The 17,601-nt window shown below is 40.9% G+C and overlaps 1 protein-coding gene across 4 annotated transcripts in view; it reads left to right on the plus strand.

The window, feature by feature from the left end:
* The window catches only part of col12a1b (collagen, type XII, alpha 1b), a 151,801-nt gene that overhangs the window by 86,775 nt on the left and 47,425 nt on the right, over positions 1-17,601 (plus strand). For all 4 annotated transcript variants that reach the window (XM_085247752.1, XM_085247749.1, XM_085247750.1 and 1 more), the window contains 8 exons: positions 144-273; positions 4,205-4,347; positions 9,516-9,645; positions 11,306-11,448; positions 13,321-13,450; positions 15,918-16,037; positions 16,187-16,333; positions 16,983-17,099. In XM_085247752.1, the coding sequence (XP_085103878.1) occupies positions 144-273; positions 4,205-4,347; positions 9,516-9,645; positions 11,306-11,448; positions 13,321-13,450; positions 15,918-16,037; positions 16,187-16,333; positions 16,983-17,099 (1,060 nt within the window). The remainder of the gene's footprint in view (positions 1-143; positions 274-4,204; positions 4,348-9,515; positions 9,646-11,305; positions 11,449-13,320; positions 13,451-15,917; positions 16,038-16,186; positions 16,334-16,982; positions 17,100-17,601) is intronic.

Raw genomic sequence — 17,601 nt, forward strand, 5'->3', positions numbered from 1 at the left:
AGGGGTCCAGCTAGTTTTTCACCAAAGTCTAATTTTCCTGTTTCTGTGGATGATTACTGCAGAATCAGTGCCAGAATGATCCTCCTCAGATCCGCCACTTCTGCTTTCTTTTGACTGACAGCTGTGTTTCTGTGTACGAACAGGAGCAGGTGTCCGGCGGCACCACCAACACCATCCTAAGGAACCTGCTATCAGACACTCCCTACACTGTGACCGTGGTCCCAGTTTACCCCGAAGGAGAAGGTCTCCGCCAGTCAGACACGGGAAAGACACGTAAGTTGTCAGAACGAGAGCATTTACAGGTGCACTGCCGCCCTGCCTGTGATCAGATTTTTGAATTATCTGCAGTAAACATTACACACTACTAAGAAACAGAACAGATGTCATTCAAAGTGGCAGTGCTGCAGCTCCAGATGTTGCTGTTTGACAGACACGTCAGTCAGAGCAGGCTTTAAAACTTTTCGGGGCGGCCTGGAAGAGACGAGAGAAAATATAAATGTTCCAGAATGATTTTAAACAGGTGCTGCTGCACATTTTTGTAACTAAATACTAAAAATTATGAGGCTGTAAATGAGCACAGTAGGGGCACTTTATAACTGCTGTCGGTATCTCAATGGTCTGGATAAAGAAATGCTCTTCCTTGAAGAGGAAAAAAAGTTGCTTAAAAATGTCAGCATCAGCGAATGTTGGTTTGTAAATTGATCGCAGAAAACTGATCTGAGCCACAGGTCAGAAGCGAATGAGTCGAGCTTTGAAGGTGCAACTTTGACCTGTTGAGAATCTGCACAAGCGATGAAGTCTGAGCTTCACTTGAACAAGATTAAATCTATCACCAGCAGCAAACAAAGGCCAGAGGTCGTGGTTTTAATGGAGAGTTGTCAGTAAACCTTAAGTAGAAACAGAACATTCATGCCTTTGCTGAGATAAATAAAGGATAATATCATCATCTTATTATGTCTCCACTCTAATGCAACCAAGACACAGGTTTAGTGTGTTTGCTGGCCTGCAGTGAACATGAACCCCCTCAACTCACACAAATTACAGCTTCTTTTTAAAGTTTGACACCAGATACATTAACTTTATAGAGAAACCCTATCTTCCAGGTAAACCTTCGTGGAAAAGCCACTGCAATCTGCAGAATTTGCCAGAACCTTTAAATCAGACCCCCACCCCCCACACACACACCTCCTACCTCTGGAGGATTGGATGGAACATAAGAGAAGCTGAAGAAAGTGAATGATAGCAATGAAGAAAACAACTCTAAAACTACCGTTTGAAGAATCTGTCCTCCCAGACTCAGTCCTCCAAGCATTTGCAGAACTGCTGGTTTGTCTGCATCTCTGTGGTTTGATGTCCTGTTGGGTTCCTTGGGTTTGTTTCTGCCCACACGGCATGCCACGCTCTGTCAGCAGAAATGCATCCTGGGGTTTTGACATGTGATGCCACTGGAGTGAGGCATGGAAACAATTCCACAGACGGGTCCAGCAGCCAAACTGGAACTGAATATTTTCTGTCCTGTCAGGATAGTTTTAGGTGGGGGGGTGTTTGCACAACCCTTGTCTAATTTTCGGTGTACATGGTGTTTCATTCGCCGTTTCATTGCTTAGAAATGGTGTCGTGTTGAAATCTTGGAATATTTTTCCCTTACCATCCCTCCGCGGTTGGGTTATTATGGTTAGCTGTCACACACACATACTGGTTATGGCAGGCAGAAGTTGGTGACTCAGGTTCAGGTAGGCGACGCTCCTTTTGTTTTACGGGTTGGATTCCCAGAAACCGATCCACAAATACCCGGTTGGACTTTTTTTGTTTGTTAAAGCTGAAATATGAGACAGCAAGGACTAAAAATGTGACAGTTTGGAAGGGTTGTTTAAGTCCTCCGATCATTTACATATCAAGCACTTTATACAGACGTGCTGGCTGCTGCAATAAGCGAACCAGTAGCATCTGCGTGTTGAAACATGACACCACCTCTCTATCACAGCAGCAGCAGTGACACATCGGACCTCAGAGTGAGTCACTATCAGAGAATATGAGCCTGAGGGTGACATTAATACTTAAACCCCCGCGGAGCCATCATTTTGCGTTTCTACCTTTAAAAGCCGGAGAGCAGTCAAATGCTGGAAGTGGAAGCTAAATTGGCTAGTCATTCATATGTAAAATAGGTTGTTACCTGGGAATTCTGGAGGGAGGGGAGTGGGGGTGTGTGGATGAGGGGGTGGGGGAGCTGCTAAAAGCTATGAACTTCCCTTTTGTGTTTCATCTTGATGCATTCTCAATCATCCAGGGAAATAAATCTCCAAAAGTCACCAACTTGGAGTGTTTCAGTTTGCCATCTTAGGGAGAAATCAACACACATGGGACAGAGTAATTTTGTCCCTGGATGACAGACTTTACAGAAAACAATGACTGTGAAGGTTTCACTCTGGAGGTTTTTACCTTATCGAGGAGGAGGCATCTAGTTTTCCTTTTACTGGCTAGAGCTCAAGATACCGGGGGATACACACATCTGGTTTGGTTTAAAAGAGGCTTTTGCATAAATCCAAATCTGTGCTACTTCTCTCTCTACACATAGACATTGTAAACTGACTGTCCTGCAGATTTGTGCTGCACTCAGCATATCATTTCAATCCCGTAGTTTCACAATGATATTAATTCTTGGATTACAGATTCTTTCTTCATAAAAGACATTTTTTGTTGTATTGAACCAGTTTTACCAACAAAGTAAATCACATTCTAAAAATAAACACAAATTAAAACGCGATTAACAGAATTTAGAAATGATTCAAATAACTTAAACGATCCAATTGTTATTATCTTGTTTGATTATGTAAAGGCTACGCTTCAGAGCATTTCACCACATAAGTTATAGTCTTACAGCCCTTTGTGACATGTTTATTTTAGTTTAGTTAGAACACCACAGTCACACAATAACACAAACAGACTAACCGCTAAAGTTAGCCATAAACCAGCAGGTCTGAAAGCCCAATGAAGGGTTTCAGTTTCTAGTCGGAAAACACTTTAAACGTAACTTTGACTTCAACTGATCATTTTTCAGTTTGCTAATGCTAAAGTTGGTTGGAGACCACAGCCCGACCAAAATTATTGTGATTGTGTACAATGAACTATGAGCTCGTTGCCTTTGAAGCGGTTGCTTCAAAGGCAGGCACCAGGTCTTCAACCACTTTGTTCAACCACTTCAACCTCATTGGTTCAGTTCAGTTTTATTTATATAGTACTAAATCACAACAACAGTCACCTAAGAGTGCTTTACATTGTAAGGTAAACACCCTGCAATAATAGAGAGAAAGCCCAACAATCGGATGACTGCCTATGAGGCAACAGTGGGAAGAAAAAACCTCTGGCAGAAACAGACTCATGGAGGAGCGGACATCTGCATCAGGCATCAGTGTGCTATCAGTTTGCAGTTAAACGGAATCAAGTTGGGCATTACATGCAGCCTGTTTTTGATAAATATGGAGGAAATTACAAATCTGTTGCTGTTTACATACACAGAAATTCACAAAAACAAAAATCCAGATTAACTACTTACATTTAAGTAAAGGCATAAAGTACATTTCTGCACAGCGTAGTGTGATTTTCCCCTTCACACCTACCTACAACAGAAAAAGGCAGTATTGAGGGGGCTGGGACTAGAGGTTTCTGCTTATTAGTTTCAGTTTGCAAAATAAGAGTAAAAAGTTCCAACTGGGTTTTAAAGCCACTTGAGACAATGGAAAAGGAAAGATGCTGACGTACCTGCGACATAAAAAAAAACCTACAAGAAACATAAAGATGAAACTCAGAGACCAAAGCCCAAACTATAACATCTGCCTGTTGAAAAGAAGTGAATATAGATGAGTGTGTTTCATTTGCACTTCTAACAGAATACAATAATTTGAAGTTCACTGCATTTCTGAGCTGCTTGAAGAATGTTTTGAAAAAGTTCATTGCTTTTTAACTCTAAACTTAAACCAAGGATCCAATCCTCCCTGTTCTGTTCCGCTCTTCACTTACTGACACTCACATTTCAAGGAATGTAATCTCTTCTAAATCCATTAGTTGTCCCGTTAGTTTTAGGCAATAAGGTAAGATGTACTTGGAACAAGCCCTTAGTTTTGATTTTGTGTTGCTAAGTGAGGAAAACTAACACCTCTCCCTTGTTCTTAACTTCACGTTCTCTTCACCTCTCTCCCGTTTGCAGTTCCACGCATGCCACCCAGGAATATCAAGGTGTACAATCCCACCCCCAACACCCTGAATGTGCGCTGGGAGCCAGCCACGGGCCAGGTTCAGCAGTACCGGGTGGCTTACGCCCCCCTGACCGGTGCAAGCCCATCTGAGTCGGTGAGTAGCTTTCTGCAGTTAAAACACAAACTGTCATTAGCAGCAGAATTCTCCTTGAGGGGAGGAAAATCTCTCTGTCTGGTCATGAGGAGTGAAGAATGTGAAGACACAAAAATAACAACCTCTTGTGTGATTTAACAGTCATAAAAGAGTGAGGTTGGATAATATTTTTTCCCAGTTTAAGTCATCACATTCCAAAAGCTGCAGGTCAGCTCTTGTTAGATATGATGTGCCTCGAGGAAATTCTTGAGATAAGTGGAATTACACTGAGAAAATAAATGAATGATCTTATCCTGGGTTTTTTTGTTTGTTTTTAGATAAAGGAGAGATTATGGCTGATAATCATTATCTTCAATATCAACTAATTGGTCAGCTATTTTTATTTTTAATCAATAGTTTATAAAATTGCAAGAAGTATCAGGATTACCCAGAATTCAAGACATCTCTACAGATCATGTTTGTTTTTTTTCCAAAAAGTAGTCCAAAACCAAAATTTAAGGAAATGTAATACATAAAAGCAAATTAAGCTTTATAAATCCAGCGTATATTTATACTTTAGCAGAGGTATGCACACGACACAGTCACAAAAAGACTCGGCTTTACCAACGTGGGTTTGCACTTTCTCTTGCTCTTTCTCTTGATGTATAAGTATAAAGTGTATAAAGTATACATGTATAAAGTAATAATCCAATCATTTTGTGTTTTGCATTTTCCATCATTGGAAAATCAGCTATATTCTCAAGATTTTTGTCTGATTTCTGAACATGCCGTTTTATTTGATAGCTTGTTGACACCAAACCCAAAGTCTCTGACTTCACTTTGGCTTTCTTCTTCTGGAAAATGCCATTCTTGACATTTGACTTGCTGATCTTACTTTGGCTGGCATATCTTTGTGTTAGATGTCAACTAAGGACTTGGGAATTCTTGATCCGACTTTTGTATTATTGTATTTTTGCTGTTCTTACTCGACTTTCTTTGTTTGCACACCTGCAGTGTTTAGTCAAACTCGATTAGTTTTCCCCCTTGGTGTGGTTCATTTGTGCAGATATGAACACGGTAATCACACTTGGGTGTGGTCCAAAACAACCAAGACCACAACCTCCAAAGGGTCTCAGCGCAGGTCCAAATGAACTCCAGAGCTGTAAGTTTATGGTTTCAACGTGACCTGAATCCAAACAAACTACCAGGTGTACGTTCCACGTTTGAGGTAAAAAACTTCCAGTAGATACATGTGTTTTTTCTTCTGAATGTGGCGAGGTAAATATAGATGCGCGGAGGTCTGTACAGCTAGCAATTAGTCAAGAAATAAAACGTAAATTCTCCACTAGTCCACAACACAGCACCTTCTTCCTGTATTTGCTTTTGTTGCTCCTCCCCAGACACATCTGGCCAATAAGCAGACCGAACTTCTCACGTGGGTTGTAGTGATGCATTCAGACTCAGTTGGATTTTTCTCCGTGTGAAAAAGAAACCAAACCATATGGAAAAACTACAAGTTTATAAACTCATCAACTGATTCAAACCAGAGTAAATGAGCCATAGGTGTGAGAACGCACTTAGTTCCCACCTTAAGATCTAGGAAGTCTTGGCTCAGCTCTGGTTTGAGACTTGTTGACTTGACTCGGGACCTCCTTTTCTATCCTTTTTCCTGACCTAGCTCTGGATTTGTTTTGTTGTTGGATCTTAGTGGCCCTGATTTGGTCTTTTACTTGTGACTTGTGGGTCTCTACTTGGGCCTTGTTGTTTTTGACTCAGGGATTTTTCTTCAGAAAGTCTTTTGACCTAAGAGTCTTGACTTGGCTATAAATGCTGGTTCTTGACCTTGTTGTTATTTTTAGCTTGGTACTCAATGTTATTTATTTAGGACATGAATGGAAATCCCTAAACAAGACTTAACTTCTGCTCGTACAAACAAATGTCTTTCACATCACATCACCATACATCTGGCTTTTCTCTAAACTGGACACTATTCCTGTATATTGGATGTGAACTTAATAACCAAAATTATTGTATTTGTTTTTAGTCATTTTGGTAGTTAAGTTATTTTTATCTGTTTTTTCTACATCTGATTTAAAAAAAAGTGAAATCAAAGTGGGAGTGTTGCTTTCATTGGGCCGGTCTGTTTCATGGAAACAACAAGTGGTCTCTTTTGCTCGTTCTTATTTGTTTCACCAAGTGGTGATGTTGCGCAGATGTCTGCACAGCAGTAATTACGGTAATGCTCTTAAATATGGAAATCATGACTTGTCGGCTTTTCATACGTCTCCATCAGCACTGATTTAATGCACCAGTGCGAATGTCTGGGTCTCAGGGAGAGAAAAAAAGAAGCTTTATTTCCCCACAAAAAGTTTGAACTCTATGACTGAAGTTTGGAAACACTGCATGCCGGACGCATCTGTGACTGACGTCACCAACGGCTCCGACGGTCAGAGTTCCTGGGGGTTTTAAGGCTGTAATCTAACAAGGCTGTTTTGATGATTAGAATCAGCTTTGAAGATGCTGTGAAGTTAGTGTTGTGTAGTTTATTATTCCCTGTGGTCTCTGTTTCCTTCTATTTTCACTGTTGTTGTACTTTCATTTAATTAACTTTGATTTTGTTTTGGTCTGAGAGGAAGTTGGTTTGGCCACAGAAAGAAGACACAAAGATGAGTTCAGAAGTACAAAGATTCACAACTCTTTTTAATTCAGTCTAAATTATTGAATTTTACATCACAGATTTGTTATTTCACGCGCTGAAGTGAGTATGTTATCAGTATTATTATTAGAACTGAGAAGCAGAGAAGCTCTTTAACAGTACATTTTATTCTGGTTAAACATCAGTGGTTTGCATTAAACAAGTGCTCTATAGAAGGAAAAAAACAAGATCAAATGTATGTGCATGCTTTAATGTTGTTTCCAGATGTGATTTTTTTTTTTGTCCTCCAAGCACAAATCTAAAGCTGTGGTCAAAACTTCAGTGCTATGGCTGCAGTTTGTTCACATTGAAGAATATCAGTAAGGTCCAGCACTGATGTTAGGTGATAACAGAAGGTCTCACTTCATTTTGAAGGTGCTGGATGACAGCAGCCACCTACACCTGACTGGGAATTAACTGGAAGCAAATGTTTGTTTAAAATATCGGTATGTGCTGTAGCACTATTAATCTAAGAAACACGTCTATTTACCTTTAGGGATCCCAGTATGCGAACCCATTGGCTAGTTTGCTGACTTGGTCTTTGAGGAACTGGTTGTTTAGAGCTTCCTGTTTAGCCAGCAAGTATCCAAGCCAAGATTTCAGTTTCTGTCTGCTGGTCATCATTTAAAAATGCTAATAAATCATCCATCCATTTGGTAAGCACTCATCCAACCTGCTGTTGTAGCTAGAGTCTGTCCTGGCTGTCTTTGAGTACATTCTGGACAGGTCACCAGTCCATTACAGGACTAGCTAATAAAACCTGATAAAGTGGAATCAGATGATGTTCATGCTTCTGAATTGCATTCCTGCAAATCCCATCCCTCCAGACAGAATGTTTAGCTTCATGCTACCAAAGCTTGCACATACGGGTTAATCAGTACATCAAAATTGGAAACCAAAAAGCTTTTGGTACCAAAAATCGTGTTCCTTGACTACAGATTCTGCATATTCATATGAATAAATCTGTTTGTAGAAATTAATGGGATCACGACTGCCTATGAGAGTGCACTAGATGCCTTCCTTAGACATCCTCTAGGACAGGGGTAGGGAACTCCAGGCCTCGAGAGCCAGTGTCCTGCAGGTTTTAGATGTGTCCTTCATCCAATACAGCTGATTTAAATAGCTAAATTAGCTCCTCAACATGTCTTGAAGTTCTCCAGAGGCCTGGTGATGAACTATTCATTTGATTCAGGTGTGGTGACCCAGGGTGAGATCTGACACCTGCAGGACCACGGCTCTCGAGGACTAACGTTCCCTATCCCTGCTCTAGGATGTTATTGGTCATCACTTTGTAGCTGATGATTGGGAGATAACCCTGTACTGTAATTATCTCCCTCATCATATTTTATAAATGGTATAATTCACTCCCACTGGCAATATCTACAGTTGCTTACATGAAAGTTGAGATACGTTTTTATTTGGGACTTTTTTTTTTGCCTGCCATCCTGTTCCCCCTGTCATCTCTATAAGGAGCTCAGTTTCAGTGACATGTTATGATCTCTGGATCAGTAATAATCTCTGCCTGTATAAAAGTAAAATAATTTAAAGCTGGATTAACAACCTTAGCATTGTGAAAGAACATTTAAAAGTTTTTGTTATTAGGTTTTAGCAGTTATATACATACATCAGAATTCAAGCATCAGTAATGACATCCTGGGAAACTTCTTTTCATGGGCTTCGTCTTGAATTACTTACAAATCTATAAATGCCATATCACTCTCTTGTTCAGTTTGCCTCTACTTCTTAAAACAATGAATGCATCCCATTCAAAAGCCCATCAGTTACCCAGAACAACTGCATACTTCGGCCTCATCATTCAGGTTTACTTCAGCCAATGAAGTGCATCCCAGCCCTCGAGAGCAGTACTGCTTTCAGGAAATGACTATAATGTTTTAAAAGGGCCGTGTCCAATCCATTGTCCTCACTTTAGAGTTTACTGGTGGGCTTTAACCCCAGGCTAACAGTTGTGCATGTGTAGGTGTGTGTGTGCTTCCAGTTGCGGGATCTTAGCTACTACATCATTGCTGTGAAACCTATTTCATGGTCCAACATGCCAAAACCTTTCAGCCCAAAACATTTGCTGCAACCAAACCAGTCCCAAGAAGAGGGGGAACTCGAGTCCAAGCAGAAGATATATTTCCCATGATGTAACGGCAGAGACTTTTATGGCCCACAAACCAGCTAAAGAGCTGAGCATAGATGATGTGATAATCCCAGTGACAGTCTGCAGTCACTCGTGTTGTTAGAACACGTCTCCCGCTGACCGATGGTTTGTTTAGCATTTCACCTTCCAAGCCTTTGTTAGTGTTTGAGGAACCTTTTGGCAGAAGAAACCTTGTCGAACACTTGATGCAAGATGAGCACTGAGGTCATTATGTATATTACTCCTGCCAGATCTGTATGTAATGCATGAAGAGGCTCATTTGAATAGGCAGACCCTCTTTGATGATTATATCAATATATATTTTGACTCCCGCGTTTCTTCTCCAAAAAGGTCCTGGTTTCAGGAAGTATTAACAACGCCTTCCTGGACAACTTGATACCGGATACTCCCTACTCCGTCACTGTCACCGCTCTGTACGCCGACGGCGAGGGATCAGCGGTGAAGGACAATGGCAAAACATGTAAGCACAATGACAATGTCACATTCTGATGGTGTGTAGAATCACATAACTTACTCGCAATAGTTTACATCTGTCGCATGCAGTGATGCAAAACACAATAAGTACAAGTATATTTAAATTTCGGGTTGCTGACTGCACTCCTCTTAGCAAATATTGGATCATATCATTGGTGATGATCGTAAAACTCCGACTATAATGAACAAATGAGCCTTGTATGGAAAATTAATTATTTAATATCTTTTATACAAAACCCAAAAAGACAGAATGTGATAATTTTTTAAATCTCGTAAGCCCATATTTTAACCATAATAGAAAATAGACATATCAGATGCTTAAATTGAGATATTTTACAATTTCATAAAAATCTTTAGCTCATTTAGAACTTTTATGGCAGCAACACATCTGAAAAAAGTTGGGATGGAAAAACAAAAGGCTGGAAAAGTAGGTGGTACTAAGAAGAAACAGCTGCGTGAACATTTTATAGCTCATTGGATTACCTGGAAACAAGTCAGTGATATGACTGGCACCTTAGAGATGCAGAGTAAAGATGGACAAAGTTTAATATGCAAAACTTTAAATTTAGTTTTTCTAATTTCAGTAGTCATGCAACTGGGATATTCTATGCATTCAGGTTTATTAGTCTCCTTTGTCTTTTAGATATTAAAAGCAAACCATGGCATTTAATATAATTTGGTAGGAAACAGACAACTTTACAGAAGCTGTGTTAGCATTAGCCAGCTAACATAGGTACACCCTCACTACCTCCATAGAATAATAGAGGATAAGAAGTCAAATGCTGATATTTAAGTGCACTTGAATAATTGATCATCAGCAAGTGTGAGCACCTCTTTAAAAGCTGAAGTTTTGGCAGGTCTGGAGCATTCAGGTGTGTTAACTCAATGCCACAGTCCTATCAGGGGTGGATGTCCCAGCAAATTCACCCCAGTCTGTCGGGCTCGACCCAAACTGCACAATGATCACAAGCATGGAAACAAATGACTGAAAAAAGAAAAGAAATGGCCCAGGCAGAGTCCAGACCTCAACCTGATCAAAGTGCTGTGGTGGGACCTTAAAGAACGCTGTGCATAAACAAATGCTCACAAAAGTCAATAAAGTGAATCAAAGCTGTAAAGAAAAGAGGGCCAGAAGTCCTCAACAATGTTAATGGGTCCAGTTCGTGTGGAAGGGCCTGTACTGATAAAATATATTTTACATTATTGCTGTAAAAAAAAACCCTACTGAATCATGAGGCATACTCAGTTTTTCACAGGTCTGTTATTGTGTTGATTCTCGAGTTTAGTTAAAATGTTTTTTCTTCCCTTTGTCATTTTATTTATTCCTTTCTTTACTCTGAAAAAACAGAAAAAAAAAGTGGGCTTTCAGGGAGGGGCCCTTAAAGAGAAATAATCTAGTATAACTAAATGCCTTCGTGGGCACCATTATATGTAAATGAGGATTCAACTCTGGGTGCAGTAAAGTAAAACTTCAGAACTAGAAGTGGTCATAGAGGTTAAGTGAGTATATGTATATAGTGTAGCTATAGTAGGATTTAAAGCATTATAGAAATCAAATAATCTTTTATTCATGAATTAGAAAAATATATTTCTATTTATACATTAAAAAAAATTCTCCTACACTGCTTCTGTTTGATATGGTGCAGTACCCCGTGCTGGTCCCAGGAACATGCGTGTGTTTGACGCCACCACAAGCACCCTGACCATCGGCTGGGATCACGCTGAAGGGCCCGTAAGACAGTACAAGATCTCCTACGCACCCATGACTGGAGACCCCATCACAGAGTCCGTAAGTGAAACTTCAAGCTCATTGACGTCCACAATATCAAATCATCTCAGATAACATCAACATGTTACTGGTAACAGTGCTAAAGTAGAGCAGTCATCCCAGAGAAGGAGCCAGTCAGTACAAATTTAAAATCAGGCATTAGTGATGGTCACATTTCCAAAATGGTTTAGTGGCCTGTTTGGGGGTAAATATACTTTCCTTCGCACTCTGATTACCTGCCTGTATTGTCTGAAGGAAAGCTGGTCTTACCCTTGCAGAAACTAAACTACGCACACTGATGATAAAATTTTTAAAAATGACCTCAGAGGCTGAGACATTTTGGTGAAGTCATTTCGGAGGAAATGCATCAGACCCACTAACCTCAAGTGTATTTCTTACTCTCTCTTTAACCCATAAAGAGGGATTAATCTCAGGTGGTGATGTGTTTTGTTTTGGATAAACTGGCCGCAAACCCTCGCCATTCACAGCTCGCTGTGACGTCCCCCTCGGACTATGCGGTGAAGTCACATCTCAGGATTCCCTCGCCTCATTCAGGATATAAATCACAGATTAGGGAGACTAATTACAGGCTCAGTTAAACAAACTGTATAATTTGGGGCATAATAGCGTTATTAATAGTTCTGAATAATAAGTTGGAACGATGGTGGAGAGCGGAGACGGCCCAGCTGTGCTTCCCTTCTGCTCGTTAGTCTAACACTTGCTCAGAGTGAGTCAGCTAACTGCACCAGAGGGACGCCGATGAAAGGAGCTCTCCAGATTGGGACTGACCAAAGAGCTCACGACTATTATTTATACCGATGCAAAGTGATCAATTTAGCATCTGTAAATAATGTGGAAGGTTCGTGTTGGTACACAGTTTCTATAATCCCACCGAGAAGCAATTTTCTGCCTCACAAGGCTGAAGAAGTTATTTCCTGTTTATTAGAGAAGTAGTCTTCTAAAATATTAAAGCCTAAAATGTAAAATTGTGCACCACCAGCAGTTTTTGTATTTTTCAGGCTCTTCTCTTTATCTTACTGCACAAACCAAATTTATTCGCACTAAAATTTGGAATAAAATTTTACCCAAATTTAACTTTGATTAATTGATTTTAATGACCGTTTCTCATTTAAACTAATATTTGGGTCCTTGATTCAAATTCCAGATGAATCCAAATGGTTTTCTATTATTTTACTTTTATTTAAACAGGGAGCAAAACTCACCACTGAACATGGACTGTATATAAAAGATATAAGGGCACAGCAGTAGGAAGTTGTTTCAGCTTGCATTCTTTATATTGGCCAGCAGGGGGTGATTCCTTTGGTTGCAAAAAGAAGTCCACCCTGGTAAAAGGACTCTTCTTGTCACTTGAAAACTTTCTGATGGGGTTATGGCCTTAATCAGTGCACTTCAGTAAACTGGTTAAGATAGCAAAAAAATAAATAAATAAAAATCTATAAAAAATAGGAAGCAAAATAATCGAGAATTTGACTTCATTGCAAGGAGGATGTGTGGTTTGAGGCATCTTCACTTCACAGTTTATAGTCTCTCTCTGTATATAGCATGACACCCTTTATTCTTAGATCTTTGATTTAGAAAACAGGAAAACTCCCCAAAAACTGAATAAGAGAGAAAAAGGAAGCAGAAATCTCCAAAATCATACATGCACAGACATGTGTGGAAGGAACTCTGTGGAAAGCAGGTGTAGCAGCTTGTCCTGTGACTGGGAGCACTGGGTCAGCTCCGCTCACCAATTACACATACCATGTGCAGCAGATGTGCAGATAGCAAAGCAACTCAGGACGCTCTGGATGCAAATCTTTCCTGACTGATTTATGCTTTTTCTTCTTCGGCTACTGAAAATCTCTGGCTCTGTGCCGTTTGGATCTTCAGACTCTGGTTTTAGGAAACAGAAACAATGCCATGCTTCAGAATCTGCTCCCAGACACCCCATACAACATCACTGTGGAGGCCATCTACGCCGAGGGGCCTGGAGGATCCCTCAACGGGAACGGACGTACAAGTAATAAAAACCTCTTTGACCTCTAGTTTTCTAGCAAAGGCAGCTTTTCAGAAATGTTGGTTTTCTTGTGATATTACACAATCCCTTGCAGCTGTCACAGGGTTTCTGCACATTTGGCGTCATAGCTGGGCCGATTGTAGTAAACAACAGGCTTTCTCAAACTCCTAGAAGGCAAATTTTACCCCTCAGCAGCCATCTTTCAAGTTATTTAAAAGCTTCCAACTAAATTAAAATGGCCTGTATTTGTATAGCGCTTTTCTAGTCCCTAAGGACCCCAAACACAACCTGTCATCCACCCATTCACACACACATTCACACACTGGTGATGGCAAGCTACAATGTAGCCACAGCCACCCTGGGGCGCACTGACAGAGGCGAGGCTGCCGGACACTGGCGCCACCGGGCCCTCTGACCACCACCAGTAGGCAACGGGTGAAGTGTCTTGCCCAAGGACACAACGACCGAGACTGTCCAAGCCGGGGCTCGAACCGGCAACCTTCCGATTGCAAGGCGAACTCCCAACTCTCGAGCCACGATCGCCACAATTAGAAATTAAAAAGTAGAGATCCATGACTTTAACTGCAATAGCCAGCAGTATGTAAAAACTCCACGTGTAGAATCAACAGTCAAGTTTGATTTAAACAGAAAGCTCGATATTTAGTTTTTGTTTTACCCAAAATAAAGTTTTTAAATCTTTTCCCTGCAGGTTATTCTGTATGTCTGCTACACATGCTGAAGCCCTACAACATGGCTGTTTCATTAACAGAGCAGATGTAACTACCTGTATCACTTCTACAGTAACAAGTAGATATACCTGCTGCTTGTCTACTGTGTGGAAATGAAGTGATTAGCTCAGATGTTTTCTGTGGCGGCCCCTGATTGGCTCTTTGCGGGCAGAGAGTGGACAGCTTCCATCTTTGGTCTTACAGAGTTCTCCTTAGATATAAATTTTTTAACTTTCTGTCGTTACTTGTATTCAAACCTGAAATAAATCTTGTTTGATTAAGTCTATTAACCATCTATCAGAAAATAGCAAAAAAAAAAAATCCCCCTTTTATATTTCCTACTTTTGATTTTGATATTGACCGTCTGTGGAAGGTAAACCTCACAATCCGCTCCACCAGCATCGTGCTACAAACAATTCTAGTACATTTAGGATGTAATCCAGCACCTCAGCAACTTTTGTGGTGGTTCAGCTTTGAGGCATTGAACCCAGGAGCTTAAACGCAGCGACCGCAGTAGCACTTAGGAGTGAGTTAGAGGAGTAACAGAAAAAATAAATACATTAAGTACGCGTCAGTTATCTGCATGTGTTAGTGTGAAGAGTTTGGACTCGATCGGCGAGCAGTAGGCTTAGTTATACAAACAGCAGACACTCAGAGTGTGTGTGTGTATGTATGTATGTGTGTACCTGTTTCGATATCTTTGTGGGGTCCAAAAATTGGAACATTACTGTGGGGACCAACAGTCACTTGTGAGGACAAAAGTAATTTTTGAGACTCAAAATGTGGTTTATTGTCAGGGTTACATTTATTTTATGGTTAGGTTTAGGCTGAGGGTTAGGCATTCATTTTTGATGGTTGGGGTTAGGCTAAGCGGCTAGGGAAGGCATTATGTCAATTGGATGTCCTCACTAAGATATCAAAACGAGAATGTGTGTGTGAGGCTCTTTCAGGCATCCGTCCAATTCTGGACACACACCAACTGGTTTCTTCAACAAGACTAAGACCCAAATCTAAACACCTCTATTACATAGGATGAATCTTATAACCTGACTTAAGGCGGCTCATTCCTGACCGCCAGAAAGGAAGAGGCTGATTTTTTTTATTTCTGAGAAAATGTCCCCCTTTTTTTTAACAATGCTCTGTGGTTTAAACAACCTACAGGTATCAAGTTAATGAAAGGCTAGGGGGTTGTTCTAGCGTTTAACAGCAGCGAGAAGACGGCGTGTCAGCTTCCAAACTCTGAGCTCACTGAAAATTTTGCCACAGTAGGTGTAAAACGCTCCCCGGTGTGTGGACGGCTGATATTTACGGTTCAGTTAAAGGAAAGAAAAACAGCCAAAATAAAGTTCTGTGTCATTCAAATGCAAACTACAAATTAGAAGTTCACTAGTGCTTCTGTTTCTGTTTTGTTGCACATGAAGCTGCAGTGGTTTTAGTTTAAAAAGCCAGAAATTCTCCTGCTGCTCTCCCCTCTCTACCCAAACAATAAACCTCCTTTCTGACTTTATGGGGCCATAATTTACTAAATTAGCTTTAAGTTTTATTAAATATGACTTGAAACTTGCGATTCAAGGCTCATCAGGAAAGTTGGGGAGTTTAAGCTGGCTGAGTCACTTTTGCAGTCAGTCTAAGTGGCCAATAGAGAACTGCAGTTTTTTGGTACTTGCACATTAGCATCATGTTTTAGCCCTGCGTGTTGATGCTTACCATGTCTAAAATTCGATGCCTCCTCTGTGTCAAAGTCGGCATGTTGAGTCCCAGAAACCTTCGGATCTCGGACGAGTGGTACACGCGCTTCAGGGTGGCCTGGGACCCGGTGACTGCACCCATCCAGGGATACCAGCTGATCTACACCCCTGCAGGTGAGCCTTAACAAAACCATTGCGGTTAATCAAACATGTTTCTCTGCACACACATTGTGAATAATGTCTTGGTTCCTAAAAGCTGTCACCTGATTTTTACTTCTCTTCAGTTTCTCACTCACTTCTCATTCTCCGCTCTGTGTTTCCAGGCATGAACCAGCCCATCGACTTCTTCGTTGGAGACGTGAGCTCTTACACTCTGACCAACCTGCAGCCTGGAACCACCTACGACGTCAAAGTGCTGGCACAGTACACCAGCGGCGTAAGCGCGCCGCTCATTGGCCAGGGGACGACACGTACGTACAGGAAGCGTAATTAGACGCACAAACTGCTGATTTATTTCAAATGTCGCTCATAATTGTTTCTTAAAAAACTCACTGGACCTTGGCGTCCTCTTGTTAACCCCTCCTGATTTTTCACGTCCAGTCACTTCTGACACTTTAACTTAGGACCAGAGAGAATCCCAGGATTTATCTGATGTCTTTTCAGTTGCTCAGATTTGTTTCTGGCTGACTGAGATTTGGACTTAAAGGCATGTTCACACCTGTTTACTATTTTGTCTGGTTATATTGGCCTCAGGTGTTTGTTAGTTTTTTTCAAGTTGGCACGATTTGTTTGGACAGTAATTACTCTCAGGTGTGGAACAAAACAGCTACACCAGGAGCCCTGAAAAGAAATGGGCTCATGAAGTGAAATACCAGTCAAGTTTCTCGCTACCTAAAGTTACTCACCTGGTTCCATCAGGCAGTGCAGCTAACAGATTATCAGATGTACTCTTTTTTTGTTTGTTTGTTTTTGTTTTGTTTTGTTTAGCTAAACAGTTCCTGTCTCATAGAGAATCTCTATTTTTCATCAGTTGTTAAAAGAGCTTAAAAAAACATGAATCGTCCGACATATGAACAGCATAAACCTCCACTGTGCTTAAACTCTGATTTTTTTTTTCAGTCTACCTGAACGTAACCAACATTGAGACCTACGCCATCGGCCACGACAAGTTCTGCATCAAGTGGACGCCACACAGAGCGGCCACGTCTTACCGCATTAAACTCAACCCAGCGGACCGTAAGTCACCTCACATCACTTTTTAAATATCATAATCAGCTTTTGTGTGTAATAATAGTAATGTAATAATAATAGCACTTAGACCTTTTCTATGTAAGTCTCTAAATGATCCAAACCACATGGTTGTGTAACATGTCCTCGGATAGATCACGGAAGAGAACCTGCAGTGATTTTCATCAGAAGTTTCTGATATTTCATTTCTCTGCAGATGCATTAATCTTGTGCTGTGGCTCTATCTGCCAGTGATCCTGATTCAGAGTGACATATTTAAATTGATGCATGTGGTAAAGTGTGCAGGGATAGCTCAGTAGGTAAAAGTGGTCGCCCCATGATTGGAAGGTCGGCGGTTCGAATCCACTTAACGGCTACCCTGAGGTACCCCTGAGCAAGGTACCGTCCCTACACACTGCTCCCCGGGCGCCTGCTTAGTGGGCTGCCCACTGCTTCACTGAGTGAATGGGTCAAATGCAGAGAAAAACAAGTATTTTCCCCATGGGGATCA

Source organism: Mchenga conophoros, linkage group LG15 (genome assembly GCF_057382185.1).
Source record: "Mchenga conophoros isolate Kocher_MC1m ecotype Shallow Benthic linkage group LG15, M_conophoros_male_GT1.1, whole genome shotgun sequence".
Lineage (NCBI taxonomy): Eukaryota > Metazoa > Chordata > Actinopteri > Cichliformes > Cichlidae > Mchenga > Mchenga conophoros.